Source organism: Bos mutus, chromosome 28 (assembly GCF_027580195.1).
Source record: "Bos mutus isolate GX-2022 chromosome 28, NWIPB_WYAK_1.1, whole genome shotgun sequence".
NCBI classification, from domain to species: Eukaryota; Metazoa; Chordata; class Mammalia; order Artiodactyla; family Bovidae; genus Bos; species Bos mutus.
This window is the reverse complement of record NC_091644.1, coordinates 19,952,497-19,975,782: the sequence shown is the minus strand read 5'-3', so window position 1 is coordinate 19,975,782 and position 23,286 is coordinate 19,952,497. Positions and strand designations below refer to the sequence as shown.

The 23,286-nt window shown below is 48.1% G+C and overlaps 1 protein-coding gene across 1 annotated transcript in view; it reads left to right on the top strand.

The window, feature by feature from the left end:
- HK1 (hexokinase 1) overlaps positions 1 to 23,286 on the top strand; it is a 70,572-nt gene that overhangs the window by 14,384 nt on the left and 32,902 nt on the right. The window contains exons 2-4 of the mRNA XM_070364935.1: positions 3,934 to 4,096; positions 16,368 to 16,516; positions 22,178 to 22,297. Coding sequence (XP_070221036.1) covers positions 3,934 to 4,096; positions 16,368 to 16,516; positions 22,178 to 22,297 — 432 coding nt within the window. The remainder of the gene's footprint in view (positions 1 to 3,933; positions 4,097 to 16,367; positions 16,517 to 22,177; positions 22,298 to 23,286) is intronic.

Sequence of the window (23,286 nt, the reverse complement as noted above, 5' to 3'; positions counted from 1 at the left end):
GTGTCTGTGATAGACATCCTATGATAGATGGCTTGCAGCTTGAAGCCACCAGAAGAGGTGCCGTGCCCTCCTGTCACCAAAATGTAGGGCTAGGAGTTGAAGGCACATGTGGGATGCGTTGGACACCAGCGTTTGGCCAGAGCAGCAGAGTTTGGAGGCAGTATCCCAAGGGAAGAGGAAGGACTGGAAATGTGAGAGGTAGGGAGAGAGAGTGGGGAGGGAAAGATCTGGAGTTGTTTGGAGAGGGGACAGAAATGGAAAACTGAGAGGACCGCGGCTTCGGCCAAGTCTCCCAAAGCCAGAAGTTGTCCTTCTCCGGCCCTGCTTCCCTCAATTTCCCCCCCTGGGCTTCTGGGCCCACCTTCTATAAGAAAAACAGCTCTTGCACTGGGGTTCTTGCAGAGCTCTGGAGCAAACAGACAGGAGAACCCCCTTCCTTTCTACCTCCCTCCACCCACTGCCCATTCCCAGCTTCTTTCCCAGGTGGAACAGAGGGCGGCCCAGCCAGCTGCCAGGCAGGGCTCATCTGATGAACAAGAGGAAAGAGGCCCCTTGTTTGGTGAGGTTCTGGGCACTTCCCACGGAGTATCCTGCAAGTGTCTCTTGACGTGGCTCCAGTGCTTCCTGGGCTGCTTAAAGGGCCACAGTCCGTATGATGCGAGTCTGCTGAGCCCTGCACCAGGTGCCTGCCTGGCCGGGCAGGGTGGGGGGTACTGCAGCCCAGCCTCGGGATCTGTGCTATTGTTCAAAGGCCCCTCCTGAGCTTCTGAGGACCGGAAGGTACCACCTGAGATCCTAGAGGCTTCAGAGTCAGTTCCAGCTCTGCCCTGTGCTCTACCCTTTGTCTGGCCCTGATTTCCACATCTCTGCTGAGAGGAGTTGTACCATGTGATGATTCATGAACATGAACCAGAGAGGGAAAGCCCTTCTTCCTTCAACACTTGGGGGCCAGGTTGTCTGGCATCTGTGTCCCTAGCCTGCTTTCCTGTATGAGCTTCTTGGCTCTATTTGGGTTTGTCTCTGTGCTGAGCTGCACCTTGAGTCAGGAGGCAGGCTGGCTGTGGAGCCCTGCTCTTTCTAGAAGTTTCTCCTTGTCCAGCTAGAAAGTCTCAGCAGCTTTGCCTGGGCCTGATGCCTGCACCGTAGAGGGGACTGGCCTTCCCCAAGGGGTGGGAGTGGTTGTAGGCTCCACTTAGCTTCTTGAAGCCTCAGTTTCTACAACTGGAAAATGGGGCTTAAGAATGTCCCCCTGACAGGGTTATTTTGAAGGTAAAATGACGTATTGGATACGAAAGCACTTGATATACTGCAAACCCTGATATAAAGTATTCTTGCACCCAGCATTCGTTGAATTCCTCCTTTGTTCCAGGCAACCAGGTAGTTCCAAAGGTCTACTCGACATGTTTCCTTTCCCTGGGAAACTCATGAGTTATCAGAGGAGACAAGCATGTCAGTAGACAGATGATGTAAGAGGGTGAGGAGTGTGGTAGGGAAAACACGTCCAGATGCCAGAGCAGCGCCGTGACTGTCTCTTCTCTGCTCCTGCTCAACCGTCCCCCCCAGCACACAGCGTGATCTTTCTGAGCCACATCTCACTGTCAAATACTCCGTAGAGTCACATTTAGAGTCTAAATGTGTCCACCTGTCTTACCAGGCCCTGCACGGCTTAGCTCCTGACACCTTTCCAGTTGCTTCATTCTTGCACCTGTGCTCCGTCATCACACAGACCGCCCTACCTCCCTCGTCTTTGGCCTTTGCTCTTGCTTGTGCCCTGATGCGCTCTTGCACTCAGTCGCTGCCCCCACCGCCGTGTGCTTCTGTGGCTCACGCATGAGCGACTGCCTCTTCCAACCAGCACATGGTCGCCATGACTTGCAGCAAGAACTGCCGATGGGCGCTGCCAGCCTTGGGGGTAGAACAGAGCACGTCTCCTGGGGCTGTGTCCTGGCCATTTCTATTCCAGCTCTCGGCGGTTTCTGATTGCCCTTCTCTTATTACGAAGGGGAAAGGAAAAAGGTGGTTGCAGTAGAAGAGTTGGGGGTGGGGACAGGGCACAGGCCGCAGAGGACGCTGGAGAACTCCTGCCTTGTCTGTGAGACAGGAGACAGGCAGGACTGGGAGCAGCAGGAGGCAGGAATCCAGAGCAAGAAGGCTGCCCGAGAGCAAGATATGCAGAAATTACTCTGTGTCCTTGAGTTGAATGTTTCCAGCCACCCTGAAATGTAAGCATGAGATCCCATTCTCAGAAGCCAGTCAGCATCAAAGGCCTTTGTAGCAGCCTCATGGAGTCATAAATCAGCCTCTTCATCGACCGGGAGCTTGCTATGTGTGAGGCTCCTTGTGAGGCACTGGGAGGTCAAGGTGAATGGAGCAAACACTGTCCCCATGACGGGTCTAGCGGGCAGTGAGCCAGGCTGGACCATGCGGAGAGAGAAGTGCTGAGGGAGTCATTATCTGTACCCTGAGGGTCTCAGACATCTGCTGGAGGAGGTGACATTTGATTTGAACCTTGAAGGGGAGGTGAGATTTGAGTAACTGGGAAGAGAAGGAAGGGTGGTTTGACAGGAGAGCCCAGGAATGGTAGGAGAGGTTTGGCTGGAGTTCAGAGAGCCCAGAGCTGCACCTGCAGGGCGTAGGGGCCTTGGACATGGGAGGCATTGCAAGGTTTTGAGCAGGGGAGTGAAGTGATCAGGGTCCCAGTTTAAGAAAGCGAAATATCCTGGACAAGCCCCCTGCCTCCCGCCCTCCCTTCCCCGCCCCCCCAAAGGCAAAATGTGGTCATGGTATAGAAGATAGATTAAAAAGGGAGAGAAATTGAAGACTGAAAACCATTGCAGTGAATGGGTCAGGAGTCAGGAATCCAGGCACATGGTTATCAGGACTTCCTAAAGCAGGACGTGGCAGAAAGAATGAGCCAGGAGACAGAGAGACTTCCAGTGAACTCCATGAGGACAGGTGTCTAACCCAGAGCCAAACATGTAGTGGGCGCCCAGTCAATACCTTTTGGGAGAGTCATTGGGAAGGTACTATGAAGAAAGAAAAACAAATGACGACAAGGAGGCCTGAGGTTGGGAGCCTGGGATCCTTGAGGAGAGCGGGTAGCCCAGGAAGATGGGCAGGTTGGTTCAGTCCTGGTTGAGTCAGGGGTGGTCTGATCTGGAAGAGTGGGCACATGGGCCCTGGCACACAGGCATGGGAACTTGGGCTCTTCCAGACCTTTTGGGGATAGTGAGGTTAAGGTCTCTGTGCCCTGGGCCTGAAGCACCATGTTCTGAAGGGCTCCAACCCTTCACTCGCCATTTCCATTCACCTAGAAGTCATGCCCAAGGAAACCCACCAGCACCACTGCCTCACGATCCTAGCAATAGCTGATGTTTATTGAGCACTTTTCTGTGTTCTAAGGGCTTCTCTGTCTCCTTTGATCTTGTAACATTCTGCGAAGTAGGTTCTATTTATCATCTCAGTTTTTCAGTTGAGGAAACTGAAATTCACACAGCTGTTAAGTGATGAAGCTGGGATTTGAGCCCCAGGTGATGGCTTTGGAGCCCTTGTTCTGGGGCACTGCCATCCATGTGAGGATGAGCCAGAGGGAAGGAGTCACGTGGAGGCTTAATGTGTCTCTGGCTTGTACTTGGGGATCAAAGGACAGTTTCCATGTAATATTCAAGGGTTGGTAGGGACCTTGGAGGTGTCTCGTTCATTTTACAGGAGAGGAACCAGGGCTCAGAGCATTTGCAAACGTGCTCTGAGCAACATGGTTGATGGCAGCTCAATGATGGATCAGCATGGGTGCTCCAGAGCCCATGGATCTGTATGGTCTTAGACAGATGGGTGCCTCACCCTGCCGTCCCTGTCCTCCTCCAACCAGACTGGAGCTGAAACGACCTTCCTCAGCCTTGGCCTCACTTTTTTTTCTTTTCATCCTTCCTCCAGATTGACAAGTATCTCTATGCCATGCGGCTCTCTGATGAAACTCTGTTAGATATCATGAATCGTTTCAAAAAGGAGATGAAGAATGGCCTCTCCCGGGATTTTAATCCGACAGCCACAGTAAAGATGTTGCCAACGTTTGTAAGGTCTATTCCCGATGGCTCAGGTGAGTCTCACACCCAGAGACTGGGCTCTCAGGGCTGAATGCTCTGTGAAACCATCTTTCCAACTTCCATCATTTGTTCATTTATTCATTTACTTACCCACTCATCCAGTTATTCATCCATTCACTGTTCCATCCGTCTGTTCTCCCATCCATCCATTCACCTATCCATCCATCCATCCAATTTATGTTTGTTGAGATTCTGTCTTGTGATAGGGGACACCATGTTTGGACCAGGCTGACCTCCCCTGATCGTCCTGACTGTCCAGTGACTTGTGGAAAGAGAGCATAGTGTTCACGGATCTTCCAGATGCTGTGTGAATAACTCTTACATCTCCAGGACAGGAAAGGTTCCAGAACAAGCCAAGAGTTCATGTTAGGAGAATCTCTCCATCAGGGCACCAGGGCCTCCCTGTACTATCCCAGATAAGCAGCAATCCTAATGGCCAGGTGGATCTCAGACCCAGAGGGGAGATTCAGGTCCCCATTTGAACAAATTTCATAGATGCTAAGTCAGGGTAGCCCCTCAAGCAGAGCAATGGTGAGGGGAGTAGGATTGGAAAAGGGAAATTACCCTCTTGGTCTGCATCGTGTGGCTCATGTCCCGCAGTGGGCATTTGGGGGCTTCCTGAGAATTGTCATTGCCCCCGCCCTAGGGGAGTGGCCTCAGTCCCTCCACTTGGCAGAGTGGAAGCTGAGAGGGCATAGCCTGGCCTTGGCCTGCTCAGTGGAGGTCGTTCTGTCTGGCTGACCCAGTGGTGGGTGTTGTGCCTACCCCAGCTTAGCACATGCCCAGGAATCCCGCCTTGAGCTGGGTTCTGTACTCTAGGCTGGGGTTCACCTGCCATGTGCAAGGGAGGGAGAAAGATTATGAAAGTCAGATTTCTCTTGGGGTTGTGAGTACGCACTCCGAGAGTGTGGCCCTTACACTCTCTTCCTATTTCCCCTCTGCTCTTGGGACTCATTTAAAGCTGGGATTTGAGGCATCTGATATGCAGCCTTCAAAATGGCCATCGGGAAAACTGCAGCTGTTTCAGCTGATGTTTATGAAAGATGGGCAGGTGCACCGTGTGTTGGAGTGACTGGCTGCAGTGGGAAGGTCCTCTTGTGCCAGCAGCCGGCCTTTAAAGTCCTAAACGAGATTGGGACACCGTGGAAGGGCGGGTGCTCTTGTGTGCGCTGTGGCCACAGGTGGGGTTTACTTCACGCACACGCACTGGTACTTGTATCTCTCATGTTTCCTGACTTTTTAAAATCTCCACTTTTATCCTTTTGTTTTCCTTGAGGTCTTGCTCACCAGCAGTTTAGGCTCTTTTATGACTACCGAAGAGACTCTGGCCATCAGAGTGACCAGACCACAGTGTCCCCTGGGTTTTTTTTCTCATGTCTCTGGCTTTGTAGTTTGCTCCTACTTTTCCCAACCCCGAATGGCACCCATGTCCAGAAGCATTTGTGTCTTTACCAGGTTCATTGAATTCTGTAGGAGAGATGTGGCTCTGCATGCTGTCAGCTGAGAGACAGGGGAAAGGGAGATAAGATAGAGGTGCGCCCCCCCAGGACCCCCCTCTGGCTTTGCTTAGATAACTCAGAAGGATGCCTGATGCTTGGGGGACCCCCGATCCTGTGTGACTGGCCCCGGGCTGGCCTGTCCCATGAGACGTTTCTTCCCTTTCCTCCTAAATGCTGCCTGCAAGCCAGCTTCCCTTCCGTGGCCCGTGTGTCAGCAGGGGATGCCCTACCTCATACCTTCACACACCATTTTTAGGGCTGAGGGACTCAAAGTGTGATCCAGATACACTAGTAATCTAGCCATTTGAAAACAGGGCTCCAAATGCATTCTTATTTGGGAAAAACAACATTTCCAAAGCAGGGACTTGGTAGTCCCGAGGTTAGGACCCTGCACTTCCAGTGCAGGGGGCATGGATTTGATCCCTGATCGGAACGAAGATCCCATATGTTACGTGGCATGGACAAATCAAAACGAAAACAAAAGAAATTGGAAGCAGATACCAGGGTGCTAAAGGCCCTGAGCAGTCCTACAGGAGAGAAACCTGTTAAACTCGGCTACCTGCCTTTTCCCCAAACCTGTTTGCTCTTTCCCCCAATATTTACTACTATATTTCATCTATTTTGAGACCCTATTTTTGTCTTCGTTGTTGAGTCCTCTGAAATCAGCAGTGCATTGTGCAGCAGTTGCCTCTTTAAATTACTGTGAGCAGAATTTTTTTTCTCTCTTCGCATTACATAAAATAACGATGTGTCCACATTCAGTGCTGTCTTAAATGTGATGATGTAGGTGGTGATCACGCCCATGTTGGGAAATGCTGTCCTAGGGTTTGTGGAACTGGAGCCAGCAGCCTGGGCCCCGTGCCTCCTTCTGAGCCTCTCTCATGTCCAGTGTGAAGGGAAGTGAATGGGCCCGAATGTTCAGGGCCCCTCAGGAACACAGAGCAGTGCTGAGAGCAGGAGAGGAGGAAGGGGAGACGCCAAAGCCCTGAGCCCCTGGCCTGCACGGCTAGCCCTTCCCCAGCTCCGCCTCCCTCTGCCCTCCCTGGGGACTGTTTCTTCTGCTCTGTGTTAGTTTCCAAGGCTGCTGTAATGAAGTACCATGAACTGGGTGGCTTTAAATGAGAGTGATTGTCTCACAGTTCTGGAAGCTTGAAGTCCAAAGTCATGGTGTCAGTGGGGCCCTGCTCCTTCTGAGACACTGGACTAACTCTTTCCTTGCCTTTTCCTGGCTTCTGGTGGAGGCTGTCAGTCCCTGACATTCCTTGGCGTGTAGCTGCATCTCTCCACTCTCAGCTTCTGATGTCGTGTGGCATTTTCCTCTAATAAGTATACCAGTCAGATTAGAACCCACACTCACGACCTCATCTTCATCCGATTACATCATCTAAAAAGACCCTTTTCCAAATAAGACCACATTTACAGGTACCCAGGGTTAGGACTTCTACAGAAATACCTTTTGCGGGGGATACTGTGCAACCATAATATACTGTATAGCTCTTCTCTCTATGACTGTTCCTAATATTCACGGGTGGGTTCAAGTCAGGTGTCCAGGGGCCCACACTCCTCCAGGAATGGTCCCTCCAGCCCCACATAGACACTGACATTGATGCCAAGGCCCTGGACACCAGTCCAGTCCCTGCCACTTTTTGATGGAAGTGCCTCCAACCACAAGGTCCCTTGGAGGAGCCAGAATGTGGGTCTCCTTCATAGTAAACCATGGTGCTAGTCTCTTTTCGAGATGTTAATTACTGCTTCACCTGTATAATTAGTCAGTGACAAAATTAGTGGTAATCCCAAACCACCAAAGGATAAATTGGAGTCACTGCAGTGGAGAGGTGCCCCTGCCTGTCAAGCGGTGATGTGACTTCCAAGTCAGAGGGAGAAACAAACCTTTCCTTTCCTGCTGACCTCGACCCTGATGACTGGATTACTGGAAACTGTTGGCTTTTGAAACTGTATTGATTTTTTTGAAAATGTCATCAGCCCATTTTTGTTAATTTCCCCCCTTTTGACAATTTTAATGGGCAGTGCTTTTTCTTTAATTGTTCTCAAGTAATCTATACATTAGGTTAAAAAAAGATGCAAAACCCTAAAGTGGCTTTTAGCTGCTACATATCCTTTTTGCAATGGGAAAGATATGAATAATACATAAAGGAGGAAGATACTGAAGCCTTTTTATGCTGGTGACTTGGCTAAACAGAAACCCTTGTTCAAAGGTGCCCAGTTTCTGGGGATAGCTGCCCACCTGGATCCAGCTTCTGTCAGAAGGCCTGCCCGACTTTGGTTCTCACTTGGGAAACTTCCCCTTTTTTTCTCATCTTGTCATTTATCACTCAGGATATTGTAAATATCAATTAGACTGTAAGCTTCTTGAGGGTAAATTGAGTTGAAGATTTCCTTGTTTCTGCTTTGTGGTTCCTTAGTGTGCTCTTCACCCAGAGGATAAGTTTAGAATGTTTGATTTGCGATGTGGTCCTGGGCTTCCCTGGTGGCAATACGGGAGACCTGGCTTTGATCCCTGGGTCAGGAAGAACCCCTGGAGAAGGGAATGGTAACCCACTCCAGTATTCTTGCCTGGGAAATCCCATGGATAGAGGAGCCTGGAAGGCTACAGTCCATGGGGTCGCAGGGTCAGACACGACTGGATGACTAACACGCTTCTTCCTGGACTTCCCAGGTGGCGCTAGTGGTAAAGAACACACCTTCCACTGCAGGAGATGTAAGATCCCTGGGTCAGAAAGATCCCCTGGAGGGAGGGCATGGCAACCCACTCCAGTAATCTTGCCTAGAGAATCCTCATGGACAGAGGAGTCTGGCGGGCTACAGTCCGTAGGGTCGCAGAGTCAGACATGACTGAGCACCTTAGCACACTCACAGTTAAATTGGTGGGGCTTAAGATATACTGCTTTCCAGCCAAAGGAAGGAAAACATTTCCTTTTCTCACTGCATTTGGGCTGTTTACTTACCTTTCTCTGTCCTTATGTGGGAAGATGGTTGGATTATCTCACAAATTCTCTCATTTGATGAAATCTCCTAAATGCCTAGCATTCCAGTTGGGTTTCTGATGAAGGTGTAAACTCTCATTGGCTAGCAGGATTGCAGACAGGAGGCTTTGTGTCTTGTGTACAGGATTAATTCATGGAGCAGGCAACGGGAGGCATTTCATGAACGCTGAGTTCTGTTTGCACTGTATTCCAGCACAGGTCTGGACTCGAGAGAGACATCTGTTTCGGTGTTTGTTTTCCATTATTTGCTGGTAATAATGACTGTCATTAGAAAGTGGAGAGTTGCCAGGGGCCCTTCAGATGCTTTGTTTAATGAGGCTTCTATAGAAGAGCAGTTCTTCTTGGCTTCAGTGGAAATGGGAAATGTAGGATGAAGTCTCGGCAGTGGCAGGCAGGAAGGTTGAAGCCAAAGATTTGAAGAGGAAGTAAGAAGGAAGCCGACTGCTGCAAGGAGACTGAACTTGAAACTGAAGGGGAAAATAGAGTTTCAGACCACTGGATTAATCTCTGGCTCTGCTGCGTATTATCTGTGTGATCTTGGAGAAGTCCCTCAACTGCTGTAAGCCTCCATTTCCTCATCTGTAAAATGGGCGTGGCAGTCCTGCTGTGCCTGCCTCACAAAGCTGTCAAAAGGATCAAAGTGCTTTGGAAACTGCAAACCACCATGAGAGTCACAGAGAGTCATTGTTCTGCTGGTCATCAGTATAACTTAATAAATGACTTTCTAAGAATTCTTAATGAGCTTCCCTGGTGGCTCAGTGGTAAAGAATCTGCCTGCCAATGCAGGAGATGTGGGTTCGTTCTGAGGGTTGGGAAGATCCCCTGGAGAAGGAAATGGCAACCCATTCCAGTATTCTTGCCTGGGAAATCCCATGGAAGGAGGAGCCTGGCGGGCTATAGTCCATGGGGTCACAAAGAGTCAGGCACAGCTTAGCAACTAAACAACAATGAAGAATTCTTTGGAAGAATTTCCCAACTTTGGAAGGCCCTTCTCATCTGATGCGGCCAAAGGACCCCTACCCATCAGACCTAAATGTAGAGGTCTAGCCCTGGAGGAAAATGTCAGAGCTTTTCAGAATTCACCAGCATCCCTGTGATGTTATGGGAGGGAGGAGACAAAAAAAGGGGGGAAGCAAAGGCAGGCTGTCTCCCCGCCACCCCAAAACCCCTCATAATGTGGATGAGCCTACAGACTACAGCTCTGGTTCCTCTGCAGCTGGGTGATTGAACACCACGACTCTGAATGGGGGGACCAACTGAGATAAAGGGGAGGATACCTCCTTTATGGAGGGCAAGTTGGTATTTGGAGCGCCCATTGCCTATAAAGAATGTTGAACCCAGCAGCCTCTGCTTGTAACTGAAAGAAATCTAACTCAAAGTTGTATAAGCAAGAAAGGGAATTCTAGGTTCACATAATGGAAAATGTAGTTGTAAGTTGGCTCCTGTAACCAAGGCCTCATCTGTCTCTTAACCAAGGCTTCATTCGTAGGCTACTGCTGCTGCTGCTAAGTCGCTTCAGTCATGTCCGACTGTGTGAGACCCCATAGATGGCAGCCCACTAGGCTCCTCTGTCGCTGGGATTCTCCAGGCAAGAATACTGGAGTGGGTTGCCATTTCCTTCTCCAACGCATGAAAATGAAAAGTGAAAGTGAAGTCGCTCAGTCGTGTCTGACTCTTTGCGACCCCATGGACTGCAGCCTACCAGGCTCCTCCGTCCATGGGATTTTCCAGGCAAGAGTACGAGAGTGGGGTGCCATCGCCTTCTCTGCATTTGTAGGCTGCCTGTCCCTTATGGGGGCAGAGAGAGCCCCAGCGGCCATAGCTGACACATCTCCAAACTAGAGGTCCCAAGGTTGTCTTGAAGAAGGTGGTGATTGGCTGATGTGGGTCACGTGCCCACCCTGAACCAATCACGTTGGCCAAAGTTGGGGACTCTGGATGCTCTTGGGTCACATGGAACAGGCGATCAACCCCAACCCCAATTCAGATGACAAAACGGGAAGGGTGATTATCTAAAGAGACGCCAGACAGCAAACAAAGCTTTTTTCCAGACACCTTGCTGTCCTTGCCAGAAGTCATTCCTTGATGCCCGTTGCCTGGCAGAGGATAGGGCTGAACAGACCATGCATTTAACCCAGGTGTTCTAACTGAACTAGCTGCAAACACTTTCTGATTTGTCTACTGTATATGGGACTCAGTACTGGGAAAAAGGAAGTAAGCCTGCTAAATTACCCTTGCCTTCAAATTGCTCATCACCCAGATGAGGAAGATAAAAATTTTATGTGTATGTGTGTGTGTGTGTGTGTATGTATTAATGAGCATCCCAGTATTTGCAAGTATATGAGTGACTAAGGAAAGGGAAGGGCCCTGGCCTTACCGCAGGTGTGACCATGAGCAAGTCATTCAGCAGGTTTGGTTGGAGCTACCTTATCCATAGATTGAGTAGGTGAGTTAATATTTGTCCCATATTTCCTGTGCTGCAAATGTGATTTACAGAAGAGATGCCAACTGCCATTTCTTTCAGCAAGCACAAACACACCCTGGAATCAGGGTCACTGCTCAGGAAGGGATCAGGGGCTGCATTGGGCTTAACAGTGACTGCTTGTAAAATGCCTTCAGGGAAAGGCCCCTTCACAAATCATCTCAAGACTAACTTTTCTGGTCTCCTTCTCTGCCCCTAACTCCCTGAAACCCTATTGACCTGTGTTTGTTGAAAAAAAAAAAAGAAGTGAGATGGACAGACTGTGGTGGGAGGCTGGGACGGGGCAGGGGTCTTACAGAGCTGCAGAAGTGTGGGCCGGCCCCATGCACCCTAAGGCCAGGTTCTTCCCTGACCTAGAGACAGATGAGATCATTTAAACTTATCCTGCTTGAAAACTTGAGACCTGGGACTTCAGAGGTGCTGCCTGAAACCTGATTCCTTCCTGCACAAAGGGCTAAAAACTCTTACCTGTTGTGTGTTGACAATGACACCAATAAGCAAGAGATCCCCCATCACGTGGAACTTGAGCACAAGAACCTGCTTTTACCTAGTCCCTTGATTCAACTGAAGATGAGACTTTTGACCTGACTGATTTATCAAGATTTCTCAAGCTATTTTTTTAAGTTATGATGAAAGCCAGTGCAAAACGTGAAATAAATAACTGTTTTTATTTTTTAAATTAAAACAGTAAATAAATTAATTAAATAAAAATGTTAGGAAGGAAAAGCACCCATATTTTCATCCTAGCACAGTGTCCGCTTTTCCGTGTGTTGTTTCCCTGTATACAAGTGGTTTATAGAGAGATATAGCCATTCCTGACATGCTGACATCTCACGCTAATGCTGTCCCTGGGGATCCTTGTTCCTGAGGTCTGTCCAAGAGGCAGTTGTATCCGATGGCTATGTATTTGGGCTTTGGATTCAAATTCTGGCTCTGGCAATTACTGGCTATGTGCTTGGGCAAGTTCCCTAACCCCTCTTAGACTTTACTTGCTCATCTGCAGAGTGGGGATCATAATAGTACCTACTTCACAGAATGGAGAGGGGTTAAAAGTAAAATGAGACAGAAGAAGTACTTAGCAATTGGAGAACAGAAGGGCTTAATGAATGATAGTAAGTTAAGTGTTTCTGATGTTCTAGTAATTCATTCTCCTGGGAAGGGACCCTCTCATATCCCATTTACTTTTTTACCCAGTAGTAGTGTAAGCACTATAGGGATTAGGATTCTGATGGGAACTCAGGGAAAACCCAAAACTCATTTGAATGACCTGTGACATCAGGGTCAGAATTTCTCACAAAGCTGAGACACCTTCTTCCTAGCAGCCTCACTTGGTCTCTTTCCTTTGGACTATCGGCTCAGATGCTAAGTTGTGTCCAACTCTGAGACTGATGGACTGCAGCACGCCAGACTTCCCTGTCCTTCACCGTCTCCCAGAGATTGCTCAAACTCATGTCATTGAGTCGCTGATGCCATCCAACCATCTCGTCCTCTGTCGCCCCTTCTCCTCCTGCCCTCAGTCTTCCCCAGCATCAGGGTCTTTTCCAATGAGTTGGCTCTTCACATCAAGTGGCCAAAATGTTGGCGCTTCAGCTTCAGCATCAGTCCTTCCTGAACATTCGGGGTTGGTTTCCTTTAGGACTGACTGACTGGCTTGATCTCCGTGATGTCCAAGGGATCAAAGAGTCTTCTCCAGCACCACAGTTCGAAAGCAACATTTCTTCAGTGCTCAGCCTTCTTTATGGTCCAGCTCTCACATCTTGTACATGACTACTGTAAAAACCATAGCTTGAATTATACAGACCTTTGCTGGCAAAGCGATGTCTCTGCTTTTTAATATACTGTCTAGGTTTGTCATAGCTTTTCTTCCAAGGAGCTAGCCTCTTAATTTCCTGGGTGCAGTCACCATCTGCAGTGATTTTGAAACCCAAGAAAATAAAGTCTGTCGTGGTTTCCATTTTTTCTGTATCTATTTGCCATGAAGTGTTGGGGCTGGATGCTGTGATCTTAGTTTTTTGAATGTTGGGTTTTAAGCCAACTTTTTCACTCTCCTCTCTTCACCTTCATCAAGAGGCTTTTTGTTTCTTCTTTGCTTTGTGTCATTTAGGGTGGTATCATCTGCATATCTGAGGTTATTAACATTTCTCCTGGCAATCTTGTTTCCAGCTTGTGATTCATCCAGCCTGGCATTTTGCTTGATGTACTCTGCATTCAAGTTAAATAAGCAGGGTGACAAGTAACCTTGACATACTCCTTTCCCAATTTTGAACCAGTCCATTGTTCCATGCCTGGTTCTAACTGTTGCTTCTTGACTTGCATACAGGTTTTTCAGGAGGCAGATAAGATGGTCTGATATTCCAATCTCTTTAAGAATCAGCAACATCATGTGGTATATCCATAGTGTGGAATATAACTTGTCACAGAAAGGAATGAGGTACTGGTATATGCTTCAGTGCAGGTGAACCTTGAAAGCATTATGGAACATGAGAGAAGTCAGCCGCAGGGGACCACATATTGTACGTGTCCATTGTAATGAAATGTCCAGAATAGGGAAATCTCAGAGACAGACAGTGGATTAGTGGCTGGTAGTGGATGAGGCAGTTTGGGAGGAAATGGGGAGTGACTGCTAATGGGTATAGAGTTTCTTTTGTGGATAATGAAAAATTTCTGTATAGTAGTGGTGATGTAAATATACTAAAACTCACCAAACCGTACACTTTAAAATGTGATAGATGGAGACTTCCTTGGTAGGCCACTGTTGCAGTTAGGACTTTACTCTTTTATTGCAGGGGGCATGGGTTTGATGCCCATGCCCCCTTGAGCCATGTGGCATGGCCAAATAATAAAAATAAAATCAAATGTGATATTTTAATTATTTCTCAGTAAAGCTGTTACTAAGAAAACAACCAACCAGTCAGTGGTATGACTGCTTCCTGTTTAATGAACAAGAAGCCAAACTTCCTTGAATGAATGAATGGGCCACCAACCCTTGTGATCAAGCAGCTACCAAGCACTTATTGAACTACCCTGGGTACCAAGGGCAGATGTAAAGAATCCTAACTTGTGATTTTTCCCTCAAAGAGCTTGTGAGGATAAGAAGAGAAATTCAGTTGTAAATGTCTTTGGTTTATTCCTCGATTCCTTTGCCACCCTCATTAATTCAAGTATTAATATTGGTTGTGTTCATACTATATGCCAAACAACCATTCTAAGTTCCAGAAATAGAGCAGTGTGTCAGAGCCTAAAGTTTGTTGGAATCAAATACAAAGAGGGTGTCAGTTTATAAAACAGAAGTTTAAAAAACCCAACAATCCATTACTTAAAAAAAAAAAAAAAAACTTCAAGGGGCTCAAAATAGTGAAAACAATGTTGCAAAAGAAGAGCAGAGTTGGAGGACTTTCACTTCCCGGTTTCAAATTTTCATAAGCAGTCAGGTCAGTGTGGTACTGCTGTTAGGATAGATATACAGATCAATGAATCAGAATTGAGTGTTCACTGTGTCAATTACATCTCAAAACAGGGGGAAAAAAAGAATTGAGAGTTCAGAAATAAATCCATACATTTATGGTCACTTGATTTTTCACAAGGGTGTCAAGACTGTTCAGTGAGGGCAAGAATAGTCTGTTTAGCAAATGGTATTGCTATTTGACAGTGCCTGCCTGGTAGCTCAGTGGTGAAGAATCTGCCTGCCAGCGCAGGAGATTCAGAGGAGACATGGGTTCGATCCCTGGGTTGGGAAGATCCTCTGGAGAAGGAAATGGCAACCTACTCCAGTATTCTTGCCCGGGAAATCCATGGACAGAGGAACCTGGTGGGTTATAGTCTGTTGGATCACAAAAAACATGACTCAGCAACCAAGCAGCAACAATCCATGTGCCGAAGAAGGAAGCTGAACCTCTACTTCAGACCATGTACACAAATTAACTCAAAATGGATCAAATACCTCAATGTAAGAACTAAAACTATAAAACTCTTAGAAGGAAACATAGGTACGAATCTTTGTGGCCTTGAATTTGGCAATGGATTTTTAGATATGACACCAAAAGCATCAGCCACAGAAGAAAAAAGATAAGTCGCACTTCATCAAAATTATAAACTCTTATGCTTCAAAAGTCATCATCAAGAAAGTAAGATGATGGTGAGACAGTGATAATGTAGCATCAGAAGTAAAATTAACAGATTTTCGTTGATTTTGGAGGGGACCTGGGATAAAGAATGCTGGGTGGAGGCTTAGTGGCTTGGTTTCTCATCGCGCCACCTCCACTGGTGCTCTGTGGCAGTCTTGGCACACAGGCCTGTTGTCTTTCTCTAACCCACTGAGGTCCACCCCAATCACTGCTCACACTGGTCGTGAGGAATAACGCCGGTTCAAGCCGGTTGACTCTTGTAAACCGGTTTACTCTTGACCAGGAGGGACTTCTGTTAAAAACATCCCCTGGGCAGAAACAGCATGCATGTCCAGTATCTGATGAATGGATACACATACAATGAAATATCACCCAGCCTGAAAAAAGGAGTAAACTACTGATAAAAGCTAAAACAGGGATCAACCCTGGAGACTTGATACAATGTGAAATATCTAGAACAGGCAAATTCATAGAAATAAAAAGTAGAATAGTGTTTGCCTGGGGCTGGGGACAGGGGAAATGGGGGATTACTGCCTAATGGTTAAGAGGTTCTGTTTGGGATGATGAAAATTTTTGAGAATGGTGGTGGTAGTTGTGTAACACTGTGGACATATTTAATGTCAAGGGGTTGTACACTGAGAAATGGTCGCAGTGGAAAATTTTATGTTATGTATATTTTACTACAATCTAAAAAAAATCCCCTGGGGAATCAGTGGAGCTATGAACTAGCTGGAATTGGTGTCTCAGCTGATGGGAAAGGAACTCAAGGCATGGAATAGACCTCGGATGTAGGGTTTTCTCTGAGTTGAAGTGCTGTTTTTATTTTTACCTTATGGATAACATAGCCATTTGTGAGAAGGGGTAAAGGGTTGGAGAACAATGGTTCGTACTTGAATGAAGTTCATACTTCCATTCTCCTGCAGTTGGGACTGAGCGGGACTGTGTGAAGCTGTCTGCCTAGGGACGCCTGGCTGGGAGAGGGCTTCTCTTGCCCACTCTTCCAGGTGGGGCTGTACTGTGATGGGGTCTACATGACTCCTATTTTGTGGCCGAAAGCACGGTGAAGTGGGGCCAGACCCTGTTGAGAAGTGGGTGAAGCGTGCGGCCTTCCCAGGGGACTTGAATCTGATGTGATGTTATTGTCTCCCTAACAGAAAAGGGAGATTTCATCGCCCTGGATCTTGGCGGATCTTCCTTTCGAATTCTGCGGGTGCAGGTGAATCACGAGCAGAACCAGGCTGTTCATATGGAGTCTGAGGTTTACGACACCCCGGAGAACATCATGCATGGCAGTGGAAGCCAGGTGGGTCTCTACTTCCCTTCTGACTAGCCCCTGTGGCCTAAGCATCAGGCTCCAGGGTACCCCCAGGAACCAGCCCCAGAGCAGTGGTGGGCCGAGCCCTGGGGCGAGTCCATCATAGGCATACATAGAGAAGGACTCCCGGGTGGAAGGGTGTGACTGCCTGAAGAGATCCCCACTGTGTGAATGAGCTGGAGGGTGGGAGGGGGCTACTGGTCCTTTCAGCTGCGGGGCCTGTCAGGTGAGGGGTGTAAAGAGGAGGCCCAGCGGGTAAATGCATTCATTCCCTAAGGATCCTGGGGTGGTTCCCCAGAAGAGGGACAGCAGAGCCCTTGGGTGAAAACCCTTCTTCCAAGTCATTGTCCTCCTCACCCAGTCCCCCAAGACCTCGGCCTCGTCAGTTGTGGCTGTCACCTTGTGGGACAGCAGGAATCTGAGTTCAGAGCCCCAGGACTATTCTAAAGGGCTCCTGGCTTCCCAACTGAATAGTCTCCTCGAGACCTTGGCATGGAAAGCAGTGAGGGCAGGGCCTTGCCTGGAAAGTCACCATCCCTTCCTCTCACACTTGTAACCCCTGCCAGCGGAAGGGCTGCCTTCCTTTGCTGGCCGAGGCCATGCGCGTGCTCAGAAGGGCCTGTCCACCCTCCTGCTTCCCCATCTGGTTGTGGTGGGTGGTAGGTCGCAGGCTCACTGAGGACCCTGTGATCAGGTTGTGGACAGCCCTTGACAGGCTTGCAGTCATTTCTGGTCCTGTTCTGCTCCTCCCCGTCTCCTGCAGATGTTCTGACCCCTCCCCTCCCATTTAGAGCTCGCCTCCTAGGTCATGGCTGTTGTCAGGATATGTATTATTCAGAGCTTGCCAAATATTTGTTTTAGGGAGGGTGTGTTCACAGCAAGGTTCATGACTAAGTTCTGCAGAAAACCTAATGGCTCTGGGCTGGACTTTGGGATGAAGCCCAGCGCCTTCCTTGACTCCTCCTTGTTCCTAAATTCCCATGGATGGGACCTAATGCAAATCCCACCTTTTCCTTCTACCAGAAAAAAGGGCTAATCCTGGTCTTTCACCTGCTGCCGAGGAGGGGCGGGGGTTGTGTTCAGAGCTTTTCAGACTGTGAGCACTGATGGGGACACTGTCCTTAGGCCACTTTTTATCAGTCACTGAAACGGGTGCATCGTTCATCAGATGCCCCTGCCCAGAGGTCTCTCCGCTATCCCTCCATAACAGGGCTGCAGAGATTGGCTCATTCATTCAGTGTGTGCATGAAGGTGTGTGCATGAAGGCTTCCAGCGAGTGGGTCTCCTCACCCTGCCCAGTGCTCGCCACACTGCTCCTTTCTGCAGGTGGCCAGCAGCCTCCGGTTGGCATCTTGCTCTTTCTATTTGCCAACAAATACTGATTAGTCACTCTTCCCATGGCCCTTGGGAGGAGCCACCTCTGCCTCCTGCCTTCACCTCTGGGACTTGCCCCCCATGCCATGGACATTCCTGTGAGTCTTGGCTTTTTAGGAGCAGGGTTTGTAAATTAAGGGGATGCCCTCCTTCAGGTGCATGCATGCTGCATCACTTCTGCAGTGACTTTTTTTTTTTTTTAAGATTTTTAGAAAAACATTTATTTCTTAAAAGTTAACATGTGCATACTAGGAAACCAAAAAACACAAGAAGCAGAAGACACAGTCATCCAAACTCGTGAGCAGTTTACCATTTGATGTGTCCTTTTAGGTCTCGTTTGTGTATTTACACAACTAAGTGTCCATTTTTATGTAATTAAGATCATACAGTTGTGTATCATGCTTTCTCACACATCGTGAATATTTATTGTTTCAGAGTTCCGAAGCTAATGACTCTTCTAATTGCTGCCCCCAGGACCTTGTCTGTCCCAGCCTCTGTCCCCTTCTTCCCAGCTCCAAGATTACTTTGTTTGCAGCTGTTTCTGTAGCTGCCCCTTTCAAGCAGTTTGCAGAGAAAAGATGTTGATGTTGATGAGGATAATGATAATATTATTAGAGCAAATACTTGCATAGAACTTGTTATGTATGTCACTGATATAAGCCCTTTATACAGATTAACTCATTTAATCATCATTACAACTCTGTGGGTAGATATTATTATTATTCCTGTTTCACAGATGAGAAGATTGAGGTTCAGATGTTAAGTGATCAGCCCCTTGGGTCACACAGCACATAAGCGATAAAGCTGGGATTTGAACCTGGGCAGTCTGGCTCCAGATGTGACAGTTTTAGCAATGTGGGGCACTCTTTAATTAATTAATAAATTAATTAGTGTTTTTACTAAAAATTTTTGAGAGTGTAGAAATGTGTGGGCAAGGAGGAAGGCTCAAGAGATGGAGGGAGGAGAGGGTTGGCAGTTGAAAAATAGGGATGAAGAGGCAACCTCTCGTCTAGAAGTTTGGTGTGAGGTTAGCAATAAATATCGGTGGCCCATTTTTCTGATATGTCTTGTTGACCTATAGAATACTCTAGTCCACAAAGGGCCCCATTTTGCCCATGAAGCAGTTCAAACTCACAGCCTGTGAATTGTGCTGAATTCTTGGGGCTATGATCTCATGTTTAAACATAGGCAGGAATTTTTAACAGATTTTAAAACCTTTTACTCTAAATAATTTTAAACTTTCAAAAAAACTTTAAGATAAGCACAAAGAGCTTTTTATGTCCTTTATCCAGATTTCCCAATTAACTATTTGTTTTACCCTTTTTTCTCTCTTGCTCTACACACACACACATAACACACACAGAAATAAAGTATCTTGAAAGTGTCAGCACAGTTTTAAGCGTTAATAATTTCAGAAATATAATTGCGTCCTTCTTAAAACATCACTTATTTAGCTTGGGGAATTTTGAATACTAAATAAATAACTTAAATTTATTTAAATTAAATAAATGTGCATGCTGTCAGGAAAGAAAAAAAAATGTTTTTTAGTCACTAAAATTTTGAGTGCAGAGAGGCTGGATAACTTCCCTTTTTGGTTGGCCAGACACGAGTTAGCCTGGGGGAAGCTTCCTGTCTATTCTGAGCAGGCTTGTCACCCCTGCGTTGGGGTATCCCACAAATGGCATTTCCTTTTTAGCAGAGTGCAAAGGGGTGGGTGTGTTTGACTTCAATCCAGAGGCTGCTTCCAGCGCCCCAGCCCTGTGTAACTCACTTCCCTGCCTCTTCCTGCCCGCAGCCTGCCTGCCTTCCGCCCAGCTGGCTCCCCTGAGGGCCACGGGGAGCCTGGAGCTTCTTCCGGCAGATGACGTGGGGCGAGCTGTCGGGCTTAGTAACGGGTTTACGTTGCTCAGAAATGTAGGTCGCAGGAAGCTTAGCTGGGTTCTGCCAGGGAAGGTGGTCATGTGTCTCCTTGGTCAGAGTTGCCGCTGTCACCATGGCCTCAGTAATAGTGACTCAGGGACAGAGGCTCCCAAGTCAGAACTGACAAGGTTTCCTTTCCTTTGGCAGGAAGATCAGACTGCAGAGCTGGGTCAGAGACATCTGGGGAAAGATGGGGATGGGAATATTGACTTCCGGCCTCCTCTCAAGGAGACTCTACAGAGTGGCTGTAGGGGCAGCCGTGGTGCCTGGCCCAGCTCTGGCTGGGTCCTTCCTGGGTTCCTCCTACACAATTTATCCGACGTTTAATTTTGGTTTCCTCTGTCCCCTCAATCTGTCAGGGAGCTCCGACAGAGTGGCCTGGAGTGAGTAGACCATGGTTTTGGTGAAACTGTCTCTTCTCCCCTCGAACCAGAGCCCTAGCGGGGAGAGGAAGTGGGTGCTGCTTATGGTCTAGTTGTGTTTTATCTGCAAATTCAATCTGGAATCAGAAAGCTGTGGATTCTGGCAAATGGTCCTTGTGCCATTCCCCGACTCCTCTCTGGTCTGGGTTCTTGTTCCTCCATAGCCCTTTATCCCAGGCACCACCCCCACAGCCTGGGGACCAGCCTCCTCCCCTGTATAGGTCTCCCCCCAAATCCCTTTAGATGAGGAGGGAAGAGAAGGAGAGGGGAGGGGACCTGCCCCCTCCTCAGGCATTTGGGGGGGATCTACCCCCATGGACTCCACCCTTTCCCGTGGGCTCTCTCCTGGACACATTTGTTAAAATCAAACCTGAATAGAACTATAAGTTTAATATGGTGGGGGGGAGGGGAAGGACCCTGCAGAGAAAGCCTTCAGGCAATTGGCCTTGCCTTGGCTGAGCTTTCTTCCTGTGACTGTGGTTCAGCCCTGCAAACGCTGCATTCTCTGGGCTTCAAGAAGCTCCATTAGCTGTGTCAATCCCATGTACACGGGAGGCCTAGTGTTAGATGACAGCCACGTGAAAAAAAAAAGAGGGGTTACCTAGACTGTGGCATGGTTGCCAAAAGAGCATATATATGGTTTGGTTATATTAATGGAGGTAGAGAGCTAAGAGAAAGGGAGGTTCTTAGTTTAACTAAGCTTTTTTTTTTTTTTTTTGATCAGAGCACATATGAAATATTATATTCAGTTCTGGATATACTTTAGAGAAAGAGGGAGGTATTGGATAAATCCAAGAAGTTGCCTTAGAGGTGATGAGCTTGCCGTCATTGACAGTATTCACACAGAGGCTAGGGGAACAGTGTTCTGACTTCTTTCTAGTGGATTCTAAGATACATATGCATATCCTGGCAGCATGTTGTAGAGCCAGCAAGTTCTACAACATGTCATAGAACTTAAATTTCAGTTCACTAAATAAATCGTAGTCGATTCACACCATAGAATACTGTGCAGCAGTGAGAAGCAGTACACAACTACGTGGATGGCCCACACACATAATGTAGAGGAAAGGAAGGCAGACGCCACGGAGCGCACACTGCTGTTCCTTTTATCCGTGGTAGACAACCATGCAAAGGGCGTTGGAAGTCAGAGTGGCTTGCGAGGCCTTGTGAGCGTGGGTGGCAGTAGCAGTGACTGCACGGGAGGGTGTCCGTGCTGACACAGGTGGGTGCACCTTGTGAGAATCCAGTGAGCCCTTCACCTAGGATACGTGCACTTTTTTGCATGCATATTGAACTTGAGTTAAAAGTAAAAATTGGATACCTCAAAGATTGTGAGATCACTCAAGTGGCCTGGAGGCTAGGGAATTGACTCACAGAGCTTCTGTAACTGACAGTGAGGGAGAGAGAGATGGAGTTAGAGAGAAGGGGCCAGATGGCCACTCTGCCTGGGTGGCTGCTGGCGGTCCATGGCCTGTGTGTAGTGGAGGATGAACTGTTTTTCTCTTATTTTCACATTTCCTAAATACCCAGATGATACATCTTAGTACCCAGGTGATACACAAGAGGCCACGTGAAGGCTTAAAAAGGCCTCCTAAGCCGTGCTGGCCCACGAGGCAGGCTGTTTTCAAGGGACTCTTCTTTGCCAGTCATGCACTTCTTGGCTTCTCTTTTCCTTTTTTTTTTTGACTGTGCTGCACATCATACATGATCTTAGTTCCTTAACAAGGGATCGAACCCACATCCCCTGCAGTGGAAGCATGGGGAGTCTTAACGCTGAACCTCCAGGGAAAGCCCCACCTGGCCGCCAGGTGCCTTGGGATGGGCAGCAAGGTAGCCAGGCTCCTTTCTGTGTTGGGCAGAGAATCCCTCACATTTTTCCTGAAGTGCTAAGTCCTCTTTTTCCTTCCCAACTGCTCTCTTGTGCTTCCTTCAGCTTTTTGATCACGTCGCTGAGTGCCTGGGAGACTTCATGGAGAAAAAAAAAATCAAGGACAAGAAATTACCTGTGGGATTCACATTTTCTTTCCCTTGTCGGCAATCCAGAATAGACGAGGTAAGACGTTCTGGGATTATCAGGCTTCCCAGACACCCCAGAGGGGAAATGCTAAGGAACCCTTTTCCTTTCTCTTACTGGATGGTCTGCATGTCTTGTATTTTTTTTTTTTTTTCAGAAGCATTTGTAGAATGAATGTAAGGTCATGATAACCATGTTTATTTTTCAGTTGCTTCAGTTATATGTGTATTTTTCGTGACAAATCACGGTATTCGTGGCCATTTGGTAGAGAAAACCATTTCTTAAACTCAAGCATGTGGAGGAAAACAAAGCAGGGTTAGTGGCCTTTCACGAGGACCATTGTCAGTACTGGTTTCCCTTGGCTTTTGAGAGCTGAGGCTTGACAGCCACGCTCCTGGGCAGAAGACAGGGTGAGACTTCCCTGCTCCCGCCGGAAGAGGCAGGAGATGGGCCGGGAATGAAGCGGCTGCTGGCTGTTTGCTTGTTCATCAGTGGCCGTGGACCGAGTACGGTCCTTGTGGGTTGTGGGTTGGGCTAGGCCCTGGGAGAAAGCTGCACACAGATGTGGCCTGCCTGGCAGAGGTGCTGTCTTCCAAGAAAGAAGGCATTGCCGAAGTGGATAGGGAACGTCCTCGGGGGCACAAGAGCCCCACAGGGCAGAGCAGAGCAGATGGTGCCTGGCGGAGAAAGAGCCAAAGTGTGGCCGCCACCTGCCAGCCTTGACCCTTCTCTGGGGAGGGCTTGCTCAGCCGGGCATGCTGCCTGCTGGGAAGCCAGTGGATCCCAGGGTCTTATTACCCATCTGGAGGCCTGTGCCCGCTCCTCAAGGCTGCCTGGGACCTTCAAGAGTGTCTAGACCAGCTGCCTTTTTTGACAGATGAACAGAGTCACCCTCAGAGGAGTTGGGAAGACTGCCCACGAGGAAATGGACAGAAGTGGTGGGGATAAGATCGATGTCCTGATTTCCAGTTCACGTTCTTTCCACAGCACTGTGTTTTCCAAGGCTTTGGGGGGCCTGAGCATTGAAG